The sequence below is a fragment of the Amblyomma maculatum genome, chromosome 8 (genome assembly GCF_055883805.1).
Source record: "Amblyomma maculatum isolate TAMU_Amacu chromosome 8, ASM5588380v1, whole genome shotgun sequence".
NCBI classification, from domain to species: domain Eukaryota; kingdom Metazoa; phylum Arthropoda; class Arachnida; order Ixodida; family Ixodidae; genus Amblyomma; species Amblyomma maculatum.
This window is the reverse complement of record NC_139351.1, coordinates 94,593,206-94,610,862: the sequence shown is the minus strand read 5'-3', so window position 1 is coordinate 94,610,862 and position 17,657 is coordinate 94,593,206. Positions and strand designations below refer to the sequence as shown.

Genomic DNA, 17,657 nt, shown 5'->3' with positions numbered 1-17,657 from the left:
CAAGCTTTGCACTTGTAGAGAGAAAAAAAAAAAAAAAGGAAAGCAAATAGTGGGGTAAGTGGGGAAAAAGGCGGGGGGGAGCACCAACGTTAATATAACCATATCTATAAACGATGGTGAATACATCCTGTGTGTGACAGGTTTCATATCTCGGCAAATGTCTTCGGTCGCATCCACTGATCTCCATGGTCGCATCACTTTGCAAACGCCTGCTTTAGCAGACGATGCGAACTACCATGGTCACTACGAAGTTCTTTCGCCGTGGTGCCGTGCCAGACGTTCCTCTCTTGACGGGCATTTGCAAAAGAATTTATAGAAAGCGTTAGCAGCCCCAGAACTATTTTACCATACCAGACACAGCGGTTCGCTTGCGAAACTTGCAGGCCTGTACGCCTGTACGCTGAAGAGAACGCCGCGAAAACAAGTGCCTCCGTGTAGTACGTCACTGTACGAGAATAGCATCATAATTACTGTAAATGAACACACAACAATTCTGTAAAGTTCTTGTAATTTTGTCTTTCAACTTTTTTTCTTGAGGTCCGTTAAATTTGCCTACACTAGTTCTCTTCGTGCAGCACTTATGTATGGTTCAGTCAGATGTCGGCAACATTAAAATGACGGCAGAAGAGTTTTCACCTTCGAACATTTATTGCGAAAGCAATACTACGCCAGGTTTCGGCCCGTCGCGTAGTCCGTGGCCGCAGCCACGAATGACCTTGAGCAAACGCTCGGTCACCTGCAGCTTGGCTTCCGATATTCGGCTCAGCAGCGTTGAACCTTTTCAATTTTTTTCTGTCAAAAGCAAGCTAAATCGCCTATCAGATGCCATGATAGGCTACAATTTTTTTTCGAAGAAATCTGTGAAATTGAGCCCAGTCCAGGTCACATGAATGATCCAGCCACTATTAAAATGGGCCGACAAAGCCACGTATGTGTTCTCGCCTATTTTAAACAGTATACCTGGCCTCTTGAAAGAGATGATTCAAGTCTGTTTTGACCTCGTTCAATATGCATGCTTATCGCGCTCCCACAATTAATGTGAATTCTGTTGGAATTCTTCACTATATCCCATTTAGTCCGTTACACAATGACAGAGTCTGGCTCAGTTCTTGGCATAACTACAAGAGTTTCATAGCCACAAGCCTTAGGTACACATATCGCGACATACACATCATTCGTGACCACTCTTAGAAATCCTGCCACCTGAATCAATGCATCGTTAGTAGAATAAATTGTTTTTTCTCATGCTTCATTCATACGCCTACATAATGGAATGTCGTATAGCCTGCACTCTTTTTTTTTACTTCGGAATGCCCCTAAGCTCTGTACAGTACATGCTTTATGAACATCTTTAAACATGAAGTTTAACACTGTTACAGCCTATGCTCATTTGATTTAATTTATGGCTGTGCCACACTTCTTTTGAGAAGCTGAATCAGTTAAATGAACTAATATCTGCATGTACACATCCTCACAAACAGCGAGTGAAACAGTGCACTTACTGCCGCTGGCATCCTGCACGAGTGTGTAAAACTCTACGGGTAGGAGTGTGTTAACTGGAGAAACCTCGATACTATTCAAATCAGGTGCAGAAGAGTTGATCGTGATATACCATGACTGCATGCAATCAGTGTGAGGCAAAAGTGTTTTGGCAGAATACTTGAAAGCATTTTATGGCTACATAACTAATCTTCCTCGCCAACCTTGTGACGGGTGCAAATAAATGTTATTTCTCTCTCTTTCTCTGCAAGACTGTACAAAGCATACACTTCATGAATTTCTTAGATGCCAAGATTTTACAATAGTGGATCGAAGGGTGTGCATTTCCCCCATAATCCTTCTGTTCCCGCTAATTTTCTCCCTTTCCTACCACATATTATTTCTTCGAAAGGTCTTCAAATTTTAGTGAACGTGATAAAAAATTATGAGTGCAAAGAACAAACAAAATGCACACAATGCTTTCTCAGAGCAAATTTACTCCTAAGCTGATCAATGTCCAGGAAAATTTGACAAAATGGAAGCTCCAAAGACGCTTAACTGCTTACTGCATTTCATTTCCTTTTCTGTAAGCATTCCAGATGGCTGAAAAAAAATTTTATCTCCAGAAATATTCTGATAGCATAACAGGCTAAGTTAGCATTAATTAAGTAAGTTAGATTAATTAGAATACTAAGCATAAGGGTGAATGCCACACTAAAAAAGTTTTCCAAGAATATAGGACAAAAAAAATGTCTCTCAAGTTGCATGTTCTTAGAAAAAATAAATAATTGACACACTGGGGACACAATTAGTAAACAGAAATATGCCACTTGCATTAAAAAAAATAGATTTCACATCGACCGGTACGGTAATTTTTTTATTTATACATATAAATTCAAGACTACACACAGAGCCTAAAAACATAACCAAGCCATTTCTCTTTAGAAACAATGCTAAACCAAGCGTACCGCACAAGCAGGGCTTCAAAGTTTGGGCATGTTTAAGAAAAACGGTTACTGAGTCCCTAATACATGCAACTGTGAAGCACTGCTAAAATATATGCACCTGGAATGCCCAAGTTTGAAGAAAAATTAGGTCTCCATTGGTTCTTGAATGTTTTTGCTGGCCTCTACAAAGGCTCGAGTTTGCACCACTGCTACACAAATATGCAAATTTAGGTATCTCCGCTGAAAGCTTTGTCCCTCCAAGAATGATGCAGTGTGTGCCATGATTCCAGCGTCAATAACGCATGTGAAGCTTAACAGTGCCGCTCTCTCTTGAGAAAAACTTTGTGCACATCTCGAGGACTTACACCCATGTACATTTTTTGTGCAGGCCTTGCTGATGGGAAGAAACTGGTAAATGTGACATATAATGCCAAGTATGTTGGTTATGACTAAAGTTGATATCGGACGACAGAACTTGATTTAATTTTGTGCATTTCGTTTTTGTGGGCTATCAAATCGCTCCTCTCTACAAATGCCTCTTCGCAGAAGGTACAGTTGAATGGCTTTATACCGTCGTGAGTTCGCAAATGCCTCTGAAGGTTGGAAGTACATGCAAAGGCCATGGGACAAAGCTGGCAGTGGTACGGCTTTTCACCAGTGTGGGTGCGGCGATGGACAACTAAGTCGCTACTGTTTAGGAAGCCTTTGCTGCAAAATTCACACTGGAATGGTCGACTGCCCGTGTGGGTGCGGTAATGCTTATACAGGCTGTCTTGAAGTGCAAAGCTGTTCCCGCAAAATTGGCATTTGTATGGACGGTCATCAGTGTGGCTACGGACGTGCCTTATTAAGTGAGCCTTTGTTTTGTACCTCTTATTGCAAAACTTGCACTGGTGTGGACGTTCATCAGTGTGAGAACGGATATGTGCCCTTAAGTGGACTGCTTGTCTGAACCTCTTGGAACACAAGTGGCACTGGTGCAGACGTTCGCCAGTGTGGATGAGTGTGTGAGTCATCAGTTCGCCTTTTGTCCTGAAGATTTTGATGCAGTAGCTGCAATGGTGAAACTTCTGAGCTGGACCAGAATCAGTAGTTGTAGCAGCGTTGCCCGGAGCGGATGTCCCAATCCTTGAATGTTCTACAGGCGCCAAACTATACTTGCGATGTGTGGTGGCCGTGCCTGCATCATGAAACGAGAATATTGTCAATAAAATGTGGTACCCAACGTGTCATAGCCCATTATCTTTTGTGTTCATTATTCATAGAAGTAACGAAGCAATTTTATACAACAGGTGTTGAAACATACTACTGCCCAACTCAATTAATCTCAAGATGAATAAGGTTTATTTTGAAGTAAGACTTTCAACTGACATTTCATTCACAAAGTGAAAGTCGATATTGTTGCACAATAACTGCATAATCACCCTCACGTCTACTTGCTTATATTCATAAAAATTATAGGGTTCACTTAAGCTTCACCTTCAAGGTTATGACTCGAAAGTATCACCCTGCATATAAGGCCAAGCTGTAACCAACCGCATGAATGTGCGTGCATGATCTATGAAAAACATGAATGTAAGGGTCGTGGCAGGCTGATTCTAATATATCATCATTCCATACGAAAGGAGAGTCTCGAGTTGGCGGTTCCAGCCAAACGTAACCTCAGGCAACCCTAAGTCCAGTCAGTGTGCAGCCATGTCAGTTGCCAGGTACGCCTACCAGCACCACGCTCATGATCCTTTGCTTACAATACAAATGTTGGCACTGAACTGACACTGGATTTCTGGTGAGCGGTGCTTTTAATGCTATTGCGGTAAAATTACTTCGTTTTCAGTTCGTGCCCATAGCAGGCTTGAGCAGACAATAAAGATGCTAGTAAACCCTGGAAGGCTGATCACCGTCATTGCTAAGTTTGATGCTTTCTTGAGCTTCAATAGTCTCTTCCCTTACTGCCTACTAATTTTCATGCTTTTGCAGCGCGATAGTGTTTTTAATTGGGGGTTGACAGTAACAGTCTCAACAGCAGATTCCAAGCTGGTCTGGTTGTCAAGTTGTACTGATGTTCTCAATCTATCAATTAGACAGTGGGAAGTTTGTCCTATGTAGCTGGAACTAGGGCAGTGCACAAGCTAGGGTCGAGCTGGGCTGGGACATCACCCAGGCCGGGCACGTGCTTAACGTTGTTGGCTTGGGTCAGCTTTGGGCCTGTACATAGATGGCCGACTTTGGGCTTTTGATTTACTATTTTACAGTGAAGTATATTTAGGACGTTATAACAGTAACACCAACAAAATAAAGCCATGGTGCGCGTTGAGAAAAAAATGTTACTTTTTAATGACTCATTTATTTTTGCCCTGCCGCTGCAGCTCAGTGGTTAAGACGCTTGACTACTAAGCTGGTAGCAGAGTTTGATCCTGGCTACGGTGGCCGCATTTTGACTGAAGTGCAAAGCATGGCGCTAATGTATGTGTAGTGTCAGTGCATGTTAAAGAACGCCAGGTGGTTGAAATTATCCAGAGACCTTCATTATGGCATCCCTTATAGCCCGAGTTGCTGTGGTATGGATGCAAGCCCTTTTGCTTTTCATCTGCATGAAAGGCGACCCGTTCAGCCATGAATTCAGTCTGTGAAATCGTGCTCGTTAAAAATATAATTTCACTGACTGCAAGTATGCTTCATACTTAGAAATAATTGTAGGGCATAAAATATAGCTGAATACAAATCTTCATTTTATTTATTTATTTTATTTATTGATACTGCAATCCCAGTATTGGGATTTTAGCAGGGTGGGAATACAAACTAAGCAGTTTAACAAAACATGCAAAAATAAACAATATTTACAGTGCAAGTTGGAGCTCTTCTGCACAATTAAGAATAGAACCAAACATATACAACAAAGCAGTGAAATAGCAAATGCAATAAAAAGAAACTAGGTGATATGTTGCGAGAACAACGTCAGTGATGGCTGCAGCACTTCATTGTTAGTGAAGTTATTCCAACCGGAAATAGTTCGTGGAAGGAATGAGTATCTAAAACAGTTATTTCGAACGCGAAAAGGAGTTAAAGTTAGCTGGTGTCGTTGTCAGGTTGCGTATCCGGACGAAAAAACAAGTAAATCGGCGAGTTCTGATCTGTAGTGTCTTTTAATTAATTGGTACAGAAATTTAAGTCGTGCACAACGATTTCGCTCAGTTATTGTCGGAAGGCCAGCTTGAATTAAAAGGTGTGTTACTGATGAGGGAAAATTATTATGCATGTATGCTTTTTTCATTTGCTTTAGAAACTTCTGAGGTGTTTTTTTTTTTTTGCAAAGTTATTAGCCTTAGGACATAAAAGGAATGTTATGATAGATGAAGGGTGTGGTCAAATAAATGAAAAAAGGTTGGCTGATGCAATGAAATCGAGGAGTGATCGATGATGCGGTCCCAGCCTCCAAACGGCATATGACAGTGGATTATGGGGGGAAAGGCCAGCTGCCATCAGGTGCCGGATCCGCGTCAGCTTGAATGCTGGCCATTGCCACAGCAGGTGACGGATGTCAGCTTCTATATTTCTAGACTTGCATACGGGGCATCCAGGGTGTGGGTATAAATACCGAAATTGAGGCCACTTTCGGATCACTGCTGGTGTTAGGGCCACCCCAACTCTAATTCTCCGAAGCGCTGTGTGGCACATGCAGTGCTCTAGCTGAAACCACAAGTCAGCAGAATGAAGTGCATTTAAGGTGCGTGTTGCGTGGGACAAACTTCTTAGTGTGTGATGACAAATCGAGTAAACTTAAAAATACTGTAGCGGACAGATTTTTACCGGGACGAGAGCCAGGACCCGGGCCGGAGCAGCCGCGGAAGCAGCCGGAGCCAGAGCCAAGGGTCCAACCGGGACGGGTCCTACCCACCCCTGGGCAACGCCGGCAAGCAACAGCCGCAGCAAAAGCAGCAGCCGTGGCAACAGAAAAAGAAGAAGAGCGGCGGAGGTGTTAAGGTGAGCTGGGGAGACGGCCCTCCCAAATCACTTTTTGCTCCGCACTCTAACACTAACAACATACAATCCACACAAGACAAACAACTATTAAAAGAGATTTCGAGCCTCAGGCGCGAACTAGAGCAAAGTCGCGAGGAAGCGAGGCAACTAAAGAAACAACTAAACGACATTATCAGAGAGAAACAAGAAATGAGGGCGGGTTATTCGCCGGCTAGAACGCCGACTCCACCACCTCAGGCGATGGACATGGCGCAACAAACCCACGAAGGGGGAACCCCAATTGATGATATAAAAAACCTCATAATGGCTCTACAGGGACAGATGCAGCAAATGCAAAGTGAACTGCAACAGACACAACAAAAGTTTGCCCTACAAGAACAGAACTTTAGAACCTATGTTAAAAACAACACCACGCAAAGAACCACCAACGACGCCAGAGACAGACTATACAACGAACGCAGGTTCGGCGCAGAGACCCCCCCCAACACAAACAACAATAACAAAACATGGCAGAACGCCACCGACAACTAGAACTTTGGCAATGGAACTGCAGGGGGTACAAGCGTAAGCAAGGCCTCCTGCAGCAATTCATATACACCAGAGGGAGCAGTACGCGACGCAGCTGGCCAGGCAGGGGTGGCAGCAATTCAGCAACACGCTGAACGGCACCCTCAGCACAGCCAGAACATGGCAGATCCTCAAGGCCCTCATGGACCCGAGCAAAAACAAATCCGAAGGCAGCAAGTCGATACAGAGGCTGGTGCACCAATACGAAGGCACGGACGAACAACTACTCGAAGAGGTCCGGATCAAGTGCTACGGCAAAGATCAGGTCGAGAGCTACCGAGAAGAATACGTGGCGAGGAGAACCCGGCCATGGACCGACCCATCACGAGAGAGGAGGTCGTCGAGGCGATAAGATCGGCCACGAAGAACACGGCGGCGGGGGCGGACAAGATCCGGAACTCGCTAATAAGGAACCTCAGTGACGAGGCGATAGATCAGCTTACGACCTACCTCAACAAGCTCTGGCAAGAGGGAAGAGTGCCGACGGAGTGGAAACACGCCGTCGTCGTGATGATTCCGAAGCCAGGCAAAAAGCTGCAGATCGAGAACCTCAGGCCGATATCTCTAACGTCGTGCCTGGGCAAGCTGTACGAGAAAGTGATCACGAAAAGAATCCAGTCGCACCTGGAAAACGAACAATGGTACCCGGACAGCATGTACGGGTTCAGAGCCAACCTCTCTACGCAAGACGTGCTGCTCCAACTCAAGGAGGAAGTGCTTGAGACGATGCCGAAGGCGGGCGAAAACGTCGTCATGGCCCTCGACATAAAGGGGGCTTTCGACAACGTAAGCCACGCGGCCATCATGGAAGGCATCAACAACACCAACTGCGGGAGGAGAACGCACGATTACGTCAGAGCTTTCCTGAGCGACAGAACGGCGACCATGGGGCTGGGCGAGCTGAGAAGCGACGTCTTCCCCACGCCGTGCAAAGGCACACCCCAAGGATCCGTCATATCGCCCGTCCTCTTCAACGTGGCAATGATTGGACTTGCAAGACGGCTCAAGGAGATCCAGGGCATCCAACACGCGATATACGCCGATGACATCACGATATGGGTCACCCAAGGATCACTCGGGGAGAAGCAAGAAAAACTACAGGAAGCGGCAACTTGCGTAGAAACTTACACCAGAGAGAGGGGCCTAAGATGCTCGACGGAGAAATCGGAACTCCTCAGGGTCGGCAAGCATCCCACCCAAGCGACACTGGAGGTCGTTCTCGAGGGCCAGAACATCCCGGAAAAGAACATGATAAAGATCCTGGGCATGTGGTTGCAAGGAAGCCGGAAATGCAGCCACACCATCAGCCTGCTGAGTAAGGCGGCAGAGCAGGTGGGCCGTATGATCAACAGAGTCTCCCAAAAGAGATATGGAATGAGAGAAGAAGACACTCTCAAGCTAGTTAACAGCCTAATTGTCAGCCGAGTCACGTACTCCCTGCCGTACCACGCGACGACCAAGGCGGAAAGAGAGCAAGCCGACATCATTCTCAGGAAGGCGTACAGGACTGCTCTACACCTACCCAAGCACACGTCGAACGAAAAGTTGCTCCAGCTAGGCATCAGCAACACCTTCAGTGAGCTCGCCGAAGCTCTGCTGGGAACGCAAATCACGAGACTCAGAAGCACCCCCACGGGACGAGCGCTCCTAAGAAGGTTGGGTCGGGACACGAGCGGACTGGTAGACAGATACGCGGACGTACCGGACCACCTTAGGAAAACCATTAACGTGGGACCATTGCCGAAAAACATGGACCCCAATCTTCACGAAAGCAGACGAAAAGCGAGGGCCGAGTACGTTGAGAGAACGCTAGCCCAGTTAGACAACACTGTATACACGGACGCTGCCGTATATCTGCGCGAGAGAGAACGCGTAGCCGCGACGGTAGTGGTAAACAAGGAAGGAAACATGATCACGTGTGCCACGGCAAAGGTCGCCGGCACAGCGGAGGCCGAAGAAATTGCCGTCGCGCTGGCGGCAGCAGAAGGCTACAGAACGGGCCGATCTCTCAACATACTGACGGACTCGAAGGAGACGTGCAGGAACTACACGAGGGGCAGGATCAGCAGAACAGCCCTTAAAATACTCAGCGGGGCAACCTCCGCCGAGGAGAAACCCAGGCATAGCCTAATCTGGATCCCGGGCCACACGGGCATAGGGGGGAACGAAAGAGCAGACAGCCTAGCTCGAGGTTACGCATTCCGAGCAGGGCAGTCAAATGCTCCGGAGCTCCGCCTACAGGCTTGCGAGGGGGGATACGCAGAGATCTTGCACTTGCATAGGGGAGCTAGAATTAGATATCCACCACCACACAAAGCCCTAACAAAGGAGGAAGCGACCGGCTGGCGCAGATTACAGACCAACTCCTTTCCTAACCTACACATACTTAATAAAATGTTCCCGACACAATACAGAGCCACCTGCCCTTGGTGCGATGCCACACCTACACTTTATCATATCACGTGGGAATGCGAACGCAACAAAGCATTCCACCAACACGAAAACCCGAGTGCGGAGCAATGGGAGAGTCGGCTCACCAGCAGCGAGCTCGCGACCCAAAGGGCCTTAGTGCAGCACGCGACTGATGCAGCACGACTCAGTGGAGCCTTGGAATAGGGGCCCACCCTTGCTGACGAGAAGTCTCAAGTCGCCAGCGCCAGAGAAGACGACGGAGACTTCACAACCGCGAAACCCTTAAAATATTCAATAAAGTTTTCACTCACTCACTTAACTCCAATAAGTTGGACTTGCGCGATATTTCGGACTTCATTCAGGAACTGTCAGACCTTCCGTAGAAAGGTGCACATTTTCATGACCGATAGTTTGGACTCCGTGGAGTCTAAGAGTTCAATTTTTCAGACTAAAATTCGCACCAGCAATAGTGTGGGAAGGTTTTGTCACAACCAACCAGTTTTGCATGGTTGTGAAAGGTGCCATCTCGTAATTAAGCAGAGTCATTTGGATGGATCTAATTTGGTTCCCTGTTTATCATTACCATTTTGAAGCAGTGGCAAAAAAGTCATGTGCTTCATTATCACGGCGACTAAAGCTAATGAGCGTGCGACTGAAGTAAAAATGAAGCCGACATGGGAGGTGGGGCTTGGTGAATTCACAGAGGCTCTTGTTCGGTATTATTAATATAAACAGCGCGAACACGAAGACAAAGGACAAGATACAAGAAAGCCACAGTACAAGCGCTGACTCACAATCTTTGCTTTTTTCTCGTGAGTTCCATCTTGCAATCTTTGTAACCATCATTACCTACAGAAACTGAATATTACTGCATTGTGCAGCGTGTGTATTCCTTAGCGGCATGAGCATATAGTCGTGAAATGCATGAACATTACAAAAGCATGACTGGCTGAGATGGTTCAAACTGGAGGGTTATCAGTCAGACCTCACTATAACGAACAAGAATATAGCGACTTACCGGATGAAGCGAAGTGAAATAAGTTTGATTGGTCTGTGCTTTATTTCTATAGAAGTTCTGCTTGTATAATAAACAAAAAAAAATTCAAAATTTGATGCTCAATCAGTTATAACGAAGAACTTTTTTTTTTGTTGTGCTAACTGCAAACAATTGCATAAAGGAGCCAGAATAAACTTCAAGAAATTAAATTTTGCAATTGTTCGATTGCCTATTGCAGAAGTGTGTTTAAAGTGCCTGTGCGTTCACGTGCCATGCCGTTTAGGGGCAGCAACAAAAACTGGCATTAACAATTGACAGGCACCTGACCGGCATGTGATCACAATTCCCTCGTCATGTCACACACCCTTACCACTCCTACCGACCCATGAGAATACACTGCACTATGCAAGTCCATTGACTCTGTTGTGCAAAATGATAACGGAAAAGCACAAAGTATTTTAGCTTCTGCCGAAAGTCATTTAAGATGGTTGCGTGTGCAAAAGTGCACGTTGCCGCAGACTTTGCTTATAAGGTCAAATTTTCTGGCCTGTTTGATTACATGAACCACTTCCCTGGTCCCAGAGTCCAAAAAATAGGCTGGCTACTGTAGGTGCTCCTAGGAACCCGGTGCCAGGACTGACAGATGCCATTGTGTTAAAAAGCAGTTATCAGAAAGATGAGTGCATTTTAGCACATGAAGTTATAAAGCTTAGCGATGATTGTGTGAGCAGCCTGCTATTTGCAATAGCTGAAAAAGAAAAAATTTTCTTGATTTTGCACAGGTAATTGTGTAGTTATTGTGCAATGACACCTTTGTTTATTCTGTGGCCTGTAATACTGTGTTTACTCGCGTAAAGAACCCACTTCTCTTTAAAATTGACGTCAGTGTGAGGGGGGGGGGGGGTTCATGGAATGAGAAAAATGTTCTTTTTTTCTAGAGTTGTCCACCCATTCACCCATCAGTCATGAACAAAAGCATGTGGCCAGCCACAAAGCATCGTTGACTTCAAAAGGCATTTGCTGCTTTATCACACATTGTAATTATTTTGTGGCAGAGGACTGCCCCGCCCCAAACACGGCACAATAAAGGGAACATACTAAAAACCAAGCTTGCACAACCAGATGAGGCTTGCTCTGCGGGCATTCCTGTCAAAGCTGCTGGCACTCTGCCAAGTCCCCCCCCACACCCCCACTGTTAGAGGAGCTAATGACGAAAAATAATAAACACACCGTGAAGTGGCAGGGGCGTTGATTATGCGAGTCTGTTCGTAATGAGCGTAAATATGATATTTTGCATACATTGTTCCGCTCAACATCAGCTCAAAGTGACTAACCTTTGTGAGCATAGTTTTTGCCTCTATTGTTGTGTCCTATGCTGTTTGTAGTCAAATCCAGAACTAGCCCAATTCTAAGCTACCAATAAAAAGTAAGTGTTTTAATAACATACATGCAACGTCTGTAGAACTAGGCCAATCTGGTGTCTGTCCTAGCTCTCGCTGTTGCACAACCGGAGCATGCTTAATATCCACGGAAGCCAAATGGTATGTTGACGGTTCCACCTCTTCCTGCTTCACAAAAGGCACGCTCGTACACCATCCATCTTGTAAGGAAAAAAGAAGAAAAAGGAGAGAAAAAAGCAACAAAAAAGGAGAATCGCATGAAAACTTCATATGTAGCTAACCACTATGACGAGATAGCTCATTCTGCAAAAGGCATAGTGACAGCAAGCTGATGCTACTAAATGCCTATGTGTGCTGCTTCAAGCTTTGAGTAAGGAACCTAACTAAAGAGCCTGTTACATACTAATGAAAGCTAGAATGTTCTTCACACTTCGTACACTAAAAGCCTTATATTACAGATGCTTTCACAGCCACATAACTTACCGCATAAAGTGTTGGAGGCTTTGCATATGGTCCACATAAACAAAATATTACATAAGTGATGTTTATAAGTGTTATAAATAACACCCAGTAAACTCACAGACATATCCACTCCACTTTTACATGATATGGCACCATTCCTTGTTAAGTGGGTTATAAATTGGACTATGTGGTTATAATCTATTAAATTATAGCATCCCACTAGTCATATGCATACATATATCTGCCTTGTCCTACCAGAAACTTTTTCAACAGACATTTTAGTTTTGCAGTTTCTAACAATGTTGGTGGCAAAAGTACCAATATGTATTCATGCTTCAGCCTTAATTTGGAACAAACCATTTGAAAACTTAAAGGTCACTTTTTAAATGCTGAAACAGTTCTGAAGTAATCAATATATGACTCTATTACAGACCAATGATCTTCTTACACGTGCATAAGTGTTTTTTTTTGTATGTAACCATTTCATACCTTGTTATGCGAGAAACAATGAACAATGTCAAGTTGCATCGCTACAGTTTCTTTATACTTAATTCTAAAGTAAAATAGAGCTGATTTGAACCCGTGTATACCTTCTTCAGGAGTGAAAATTAAGATCGAGTAGACAAAGTTTTCAGATTTTTGTAAGGAGCATAACAGAACTGCTGTAAAATAATAGCCTGACCTTTCCTGTTAGTCAATCATGCTAATTCTATGGTGTCCTCATATATCCATATCATAACTACCCATTATGTTTGAGGCCTAAAATATACTTCCAATTTATTTCTGTCAAAATAGTTTGCTACAGGAATAAATCAACGCAATTAGGGCACTTCATTGCATTTATGCTTGCAAAATAAAGGTCAGTGAAGATTGACATCCACCAGCACCACACTATAACCATAAATACACAACACCGTCCAATCAACAAAAAGAATTCCTGTGTTCAGTTCCTATGCCTGACTGGATATGAGTCTACACTGGACTGCCGGGTGTCAGCGCATATTTTGTCAATGCATTTGCGGAAATCGTATCTGTATATGCAAAATTTGGCAGCATTTAAGTCACGCAGGCACAAGCAGACACTAAAACTTAAGGCGACATGTGCAGGTCATGTAGTATTTCGCTGCATGCTAGTTTTCCTATACATTCTCAACACGACTACCTCATGAACATCATGATAGGTAACCGTACTGTTTACAGTGGATCAACAAGTAACAGAGATTTCTGCTACTTGTCAACTACCTATCTGCTAGACACGGTATCAATTTTTATTCACCAATGCCTTTATTTTTCTTATCACTGTCTCGGTCCGGCTTCTACTTAAGAAGCAGGCCCTCTTTATTGTCTGACAGCTGCAATATCAAGGGTGATGCACAAAAAACAAAGCCAAAGAGCAGCTACTTGCTCCACAGCGCATTGTTTACTCACCGCAGCATTCGGCTTGAGTTAGAAGACTTGAAACATAATTAGGGGCAAGAAAATGCACTATGCTTTATTTAGTAAATAGTCTAAAAGTTCCACATACAATGTTTTCTTCTGTACATGGGAACCACAGTTCAACACATATCCCAACTTTCAGTTCAGTCAAGAAATAAACTACTAAACAAAACTGTCCACACTGAAATATTCACACAATTCAGCTCAATATTTCAACCTCCCAATCAATGAATTACTATAAAGAAATAACTGTTAAAACCAAGCTAAAAGTCAAACTATATGGTCAAACCTTCGAACGTGCACCATTACCACCTTCATGGCACAGACATTGGAAGTCTCATTACCACCTTCATGGCACAGACATTGGAAGTCTCTTGCGGTATACACCACTTTAAAAAAAATAAAAAAGGTATAAAAGCTTGTTCTAATGAACATACGTGCAATGTCCATAGAGTCAGGCTGGTCCAGCAACAGTACCATCTCTTCTCGTGGTGCAACTGGGGTGTCCTCAACATCTGCATAAGCAGGCTGGTCAGGGAACGGTTCCATATCTTCATGTTCCACAGCTGGTATGTTCATATCCCATGCAACGTGCAGAGAACAAAGGAGGAAAATTACAGATATACGGTGAGCCGTTCGGCAAATTCACACATTGTTGAGCAATATGACAAAAAATATCCATATATATTAAAAGTGTGCTGATGCAGCTCTCTTGTGAGAGTTGAAAGCTTCAAATATCAAACGTATTTAAGCAGCTTATGTCATAGTTTGCTAAAACACTATTCACTAGTGCACTATACTGAAATTGGCCTGTATCAACATATTGTCCCATTCTAAAGATATACTGTGAATTATGAGGCCAGTTATAAGAGATCAGGCCAAAAAAAGTGGAATACAAGTGGAGGTGTAATTTGCTGATTTTGAAAATGTAGTTAATGCATTTTTTAACGTGTATCATTAAAGGTAGGTTGCAACACTGTGCACTTTAAATTGGTGATGACAGTGTAGTTCTCAGCATAGCCAACATGTTTTATTTGTGTATTTCACTGTTATCAAAAATAAATGAGTCATCTGTCTCTAAAGAACATAACCCCAACCAAAAATGGGCATTGAATAGATTTCTACAAAGAATCAAAATTAACAGATTTGACTTTGGTGTCCCTAACAAAAAAGGAGTAAGGTTAGCCATCTGGCAGCTTCGGTAATCTTTACAGTAACACAGCTCATTCTGCAGAAACCTTAGTGATGCCATGGTGATGCAGTCAACTCCTTTCTTGGCAATGCTTAGCAGTTCAGTTAAAGAGCCTGCCTATATACATAGTGCCATTACATTATGAACACGCTTGCTTTATTAAGAAGTGATAGGCAGCCACAAATGCTTACAGTGAGTGAACAAATTTCTATCAAACTAAGATTTCATGTACGCTACACCAGCTATCTATCTGTCTGGCTGATGCAAAAATCATAAATTCGCATGCCATTGCAGAGAACAGCGCAGGGGGTAAAACCTTTTCCAACAGACAAGTGGCAAATGTATAAACCCCGACCACATGCTTTCCAGGCCATCTGACACGTGAGCATAAACAACGCTGGCATTGAAGGAGGTGCACTTATAGACAGCTGTGCCAGCTGTGCCAGACAGCGTGCCAGTGTCACGTTTGTGAGGTTGATCTCAAGAAAAACACACACATTTAAGGCCACTCGTCACTTCAAAGCAAATAAAAAAAGCACACGTAAATACAAATTATGTGGCAGAATGTGGCTTGGTGATATGGGAGACCTGAAACATATATATATATGCACACTTCTATATGCACACTTCTAAAGATCCTCGTCAGCGGCATCACTTGTAACTGACCAGATGCATGTGACATCATAACAGACAGGGCACAACGAGGCAAAGATGACAATACAAATTCAAAGAAAACCAAACAAAGGTTGAGGAGGAGCTTCAGTCCACAAAGCAACATTTCGACTGGAGGATTTATCCTCGTTTGGGCCCAGGCATAACTGACCTACTTAAGACCATTCAAAACATTAAACCGAATCCTTTAACACTACAAATAATTCACAGCTGAGCGCCTTTAGCACGCTCTGGCTTGAGAAAGCTCAATGCAGCTCACTTTGTAGGCTAACAAAAAATATTTAAATCGCAGGAGAAAGTGTACCTGCAAAACAAACAAACAAAAACACACAAGCTAATAACTGGAAGTACAAAAAAAGGAAAATATGTGGTTCTCCTTTTGTGCATACAAATTGGTGACAAAGTTGCAGACTGTTTTGATAGGGCATACAGGACCTCAATAGACAGCAACGCATCACTCTACAAAGAGCTTTCTCCGAAGCATATAAAAGTGTTGCTGGACAAGCATCCCAAGAAAATGTTCTATTACAATAGCAGTACAGTGACAAAATGATACGGTATCCTGCCCTATTGCTCAAGCAAGATCAGTGAAAATATAACAACTCAATTTCCGAAAATGAACTTCAATTTGCATTTTTGTCTGCCAGCTTCACGACTTTATTTCTGCTAGTTTTTTTTAATGGAGATATTATTTCCTTTAACAAGCATAGCTGTAAGTAGTACGGTCAAATGTGCGCCCGATACTGATGGCCCTACTCCTAGTGCCAACAAAATGGTTTTAAATACTCCAAAGTAGTCGTATCGTTTGACTGTACAAAAAAGTTCCACATCACAAATAATTCACCCATAATTAGTAAAATATAATCAGCTGAAAAATGAAATGGAGAAAGAAAAGAAATCAAAGATTGGAAATCTCAAATTATTCTATTACATACTGAACTATGCACGCAGATACCGGTCAGTACCCATAAATGGCAGCATAAATGCCAATGTGTTCACATCACAGGTAACATTTGCGCATTGCAACAATTCCACATTTTCTTGCTGGTTACCCAACAGTGTGCGAAGGGGGTTACACTTGAAATTATTTTGGTTTAAAACAGCCCTCTTGCAAATCTGCTTGCCCTCTACGCAAATGTTGCCCTTGATGATTTCTCAACATTGCAGTGCTGTCTCCTGAGACTTCTTGGCTCTGGCCATCAGTCATTTGAGGTAGCTTTTCTATGAAATGAAAAGGACTATAGAATAAGCCACTGAGAATGTGTAGGTCGGCACAAGATTAATTGTTCTCTTATAAGGGCTGTTTACTCCACGGCTTGCCATTCGTCCCAATGCCTGAAAAAAGAAAGAAAAAAATAATCATAAATACCAGAAACAATTCCACAAGCATCAGTTGCTTTGTTTTGTGTACTGGTCCCAACATGGCAGCACCATGGAACTGGAAAGCAGAGTAGATACATGCAATGGAAGGATCAGTACACAAACTGTGAACCTGGAGAGACTGAAGGCTGAATATTTAGTTCCTCAATAAAGCGTTCAATTCTGTAACAGCTTTACTGGACTGCCATGGAAACAATTTTAACTGCAAAATTTAGGTCAATAGATGCACCCGTTTTTCAGTAACCACTGGCTGCTATGATCAGCAAGCTTTTATTTAGACTATAATCTCACAATATAGTTTGGTTAGAAACCGGTAAATTTAATAGAGACGTATGGACTACAAGTGCCTTATTGAAGGAATTTTGAATGTAAGGCTTACACCTACACTGCACAGCATACAGGCGTTTTTAATGAAGAACTGATCAGCGGTACTCGCCCACTACAATTGCTTTCCTGCATTACCTAGATGCAACGGGGCAAAGCATCAAACCCAACAAGCCAACGATGGCTTGTTGGGTTTGATGCTTGTAGAGTGACATGTGGAGAAGCCATCACGATGGCTTCTCCACATGTCACTTGTGTAAAAGGGAGAAGCACCCAAAAACAATAAAGGAAGCGATCCCGGCTTGCTATTGCCTTCTACGAACCAGATTCGTTACTAAGTCTCCGTGCATAGCGCAATGCAAATACCGACTGAATTCTGCGAGACCCAGAAAAAGAACTGTGCATGC

At 43.5% G+C, this 17,657-nt stretch overlaps 1 protein-coding gene across 2 annotated transcripts; it reads right to left on the bottom strand.

Annotated features, from left to right (window-relative positions):
- Nucleotides 1–2,310: 2,310 nt before the first annotated feature.
- Nucleotides 2,311–17,160, bottom strand: LOC146181854 (uncharacterized). 2 transcript variants are annotated; one of them, XM_084576873.1, is made up of 4 exons: nucleotides 16,916–17,160; nucleotides 14,120–14,248; nucleotides 11,831–11,983; nucleotides 2,311–3,606 (listed from the first exon to the last, which is right to left on the bottom strand). In XM_084576873.1, the coding sequence occupies exons 1-4, from the start codon at nucleotides 17,004–17,006 to the stop codon at nucleotides 2,876–2,878; spliced, it is 1,104 nt and encodes a 367-aa protein (XP_084432999.1). In that variant the 5' UTR covers nucleotides 17,007–17,160; the 3' UTR covers nucleotides 2,311–2,875. The 2 variants fall into 2 exon arrangements, with proteins under 2 accessions (XP_084432999.1, XP_084433001.1); XM_084576875.1 differs by lacking the exon at nucleotides 16,916–17,160 and having other exon boundaries at nucleotides 14,120–16,889.
- Nucleotides 17,161–17,657: the final 497 nt, after the last annotated feature.

Excerpts from the sequence above, each read along its gene's own strand:
- LOC146181854 (XM_084576873.1), bottom strand. The coding sequence starts at position 17,006 with ATGTATCTACTCTGCTTTCCAGTTCCATGGTGCTGCCATGTTGGGACC. Across the intron at positions 11,984-14,119 it reads TGACTCTATGGACATTGCAC|ATGGATGGTGTACGAGCGTG; the intron begins GTATGTTCATTA and ends TTTCCTTACAAG. Across the intron at positions 3,607-11,830 it reads TAGTTCTACAGACGTTGCAT|GCACGGCCACCACACATCGC; the intron begins GTATGTTATTAA and ends TTCATGATGCAG.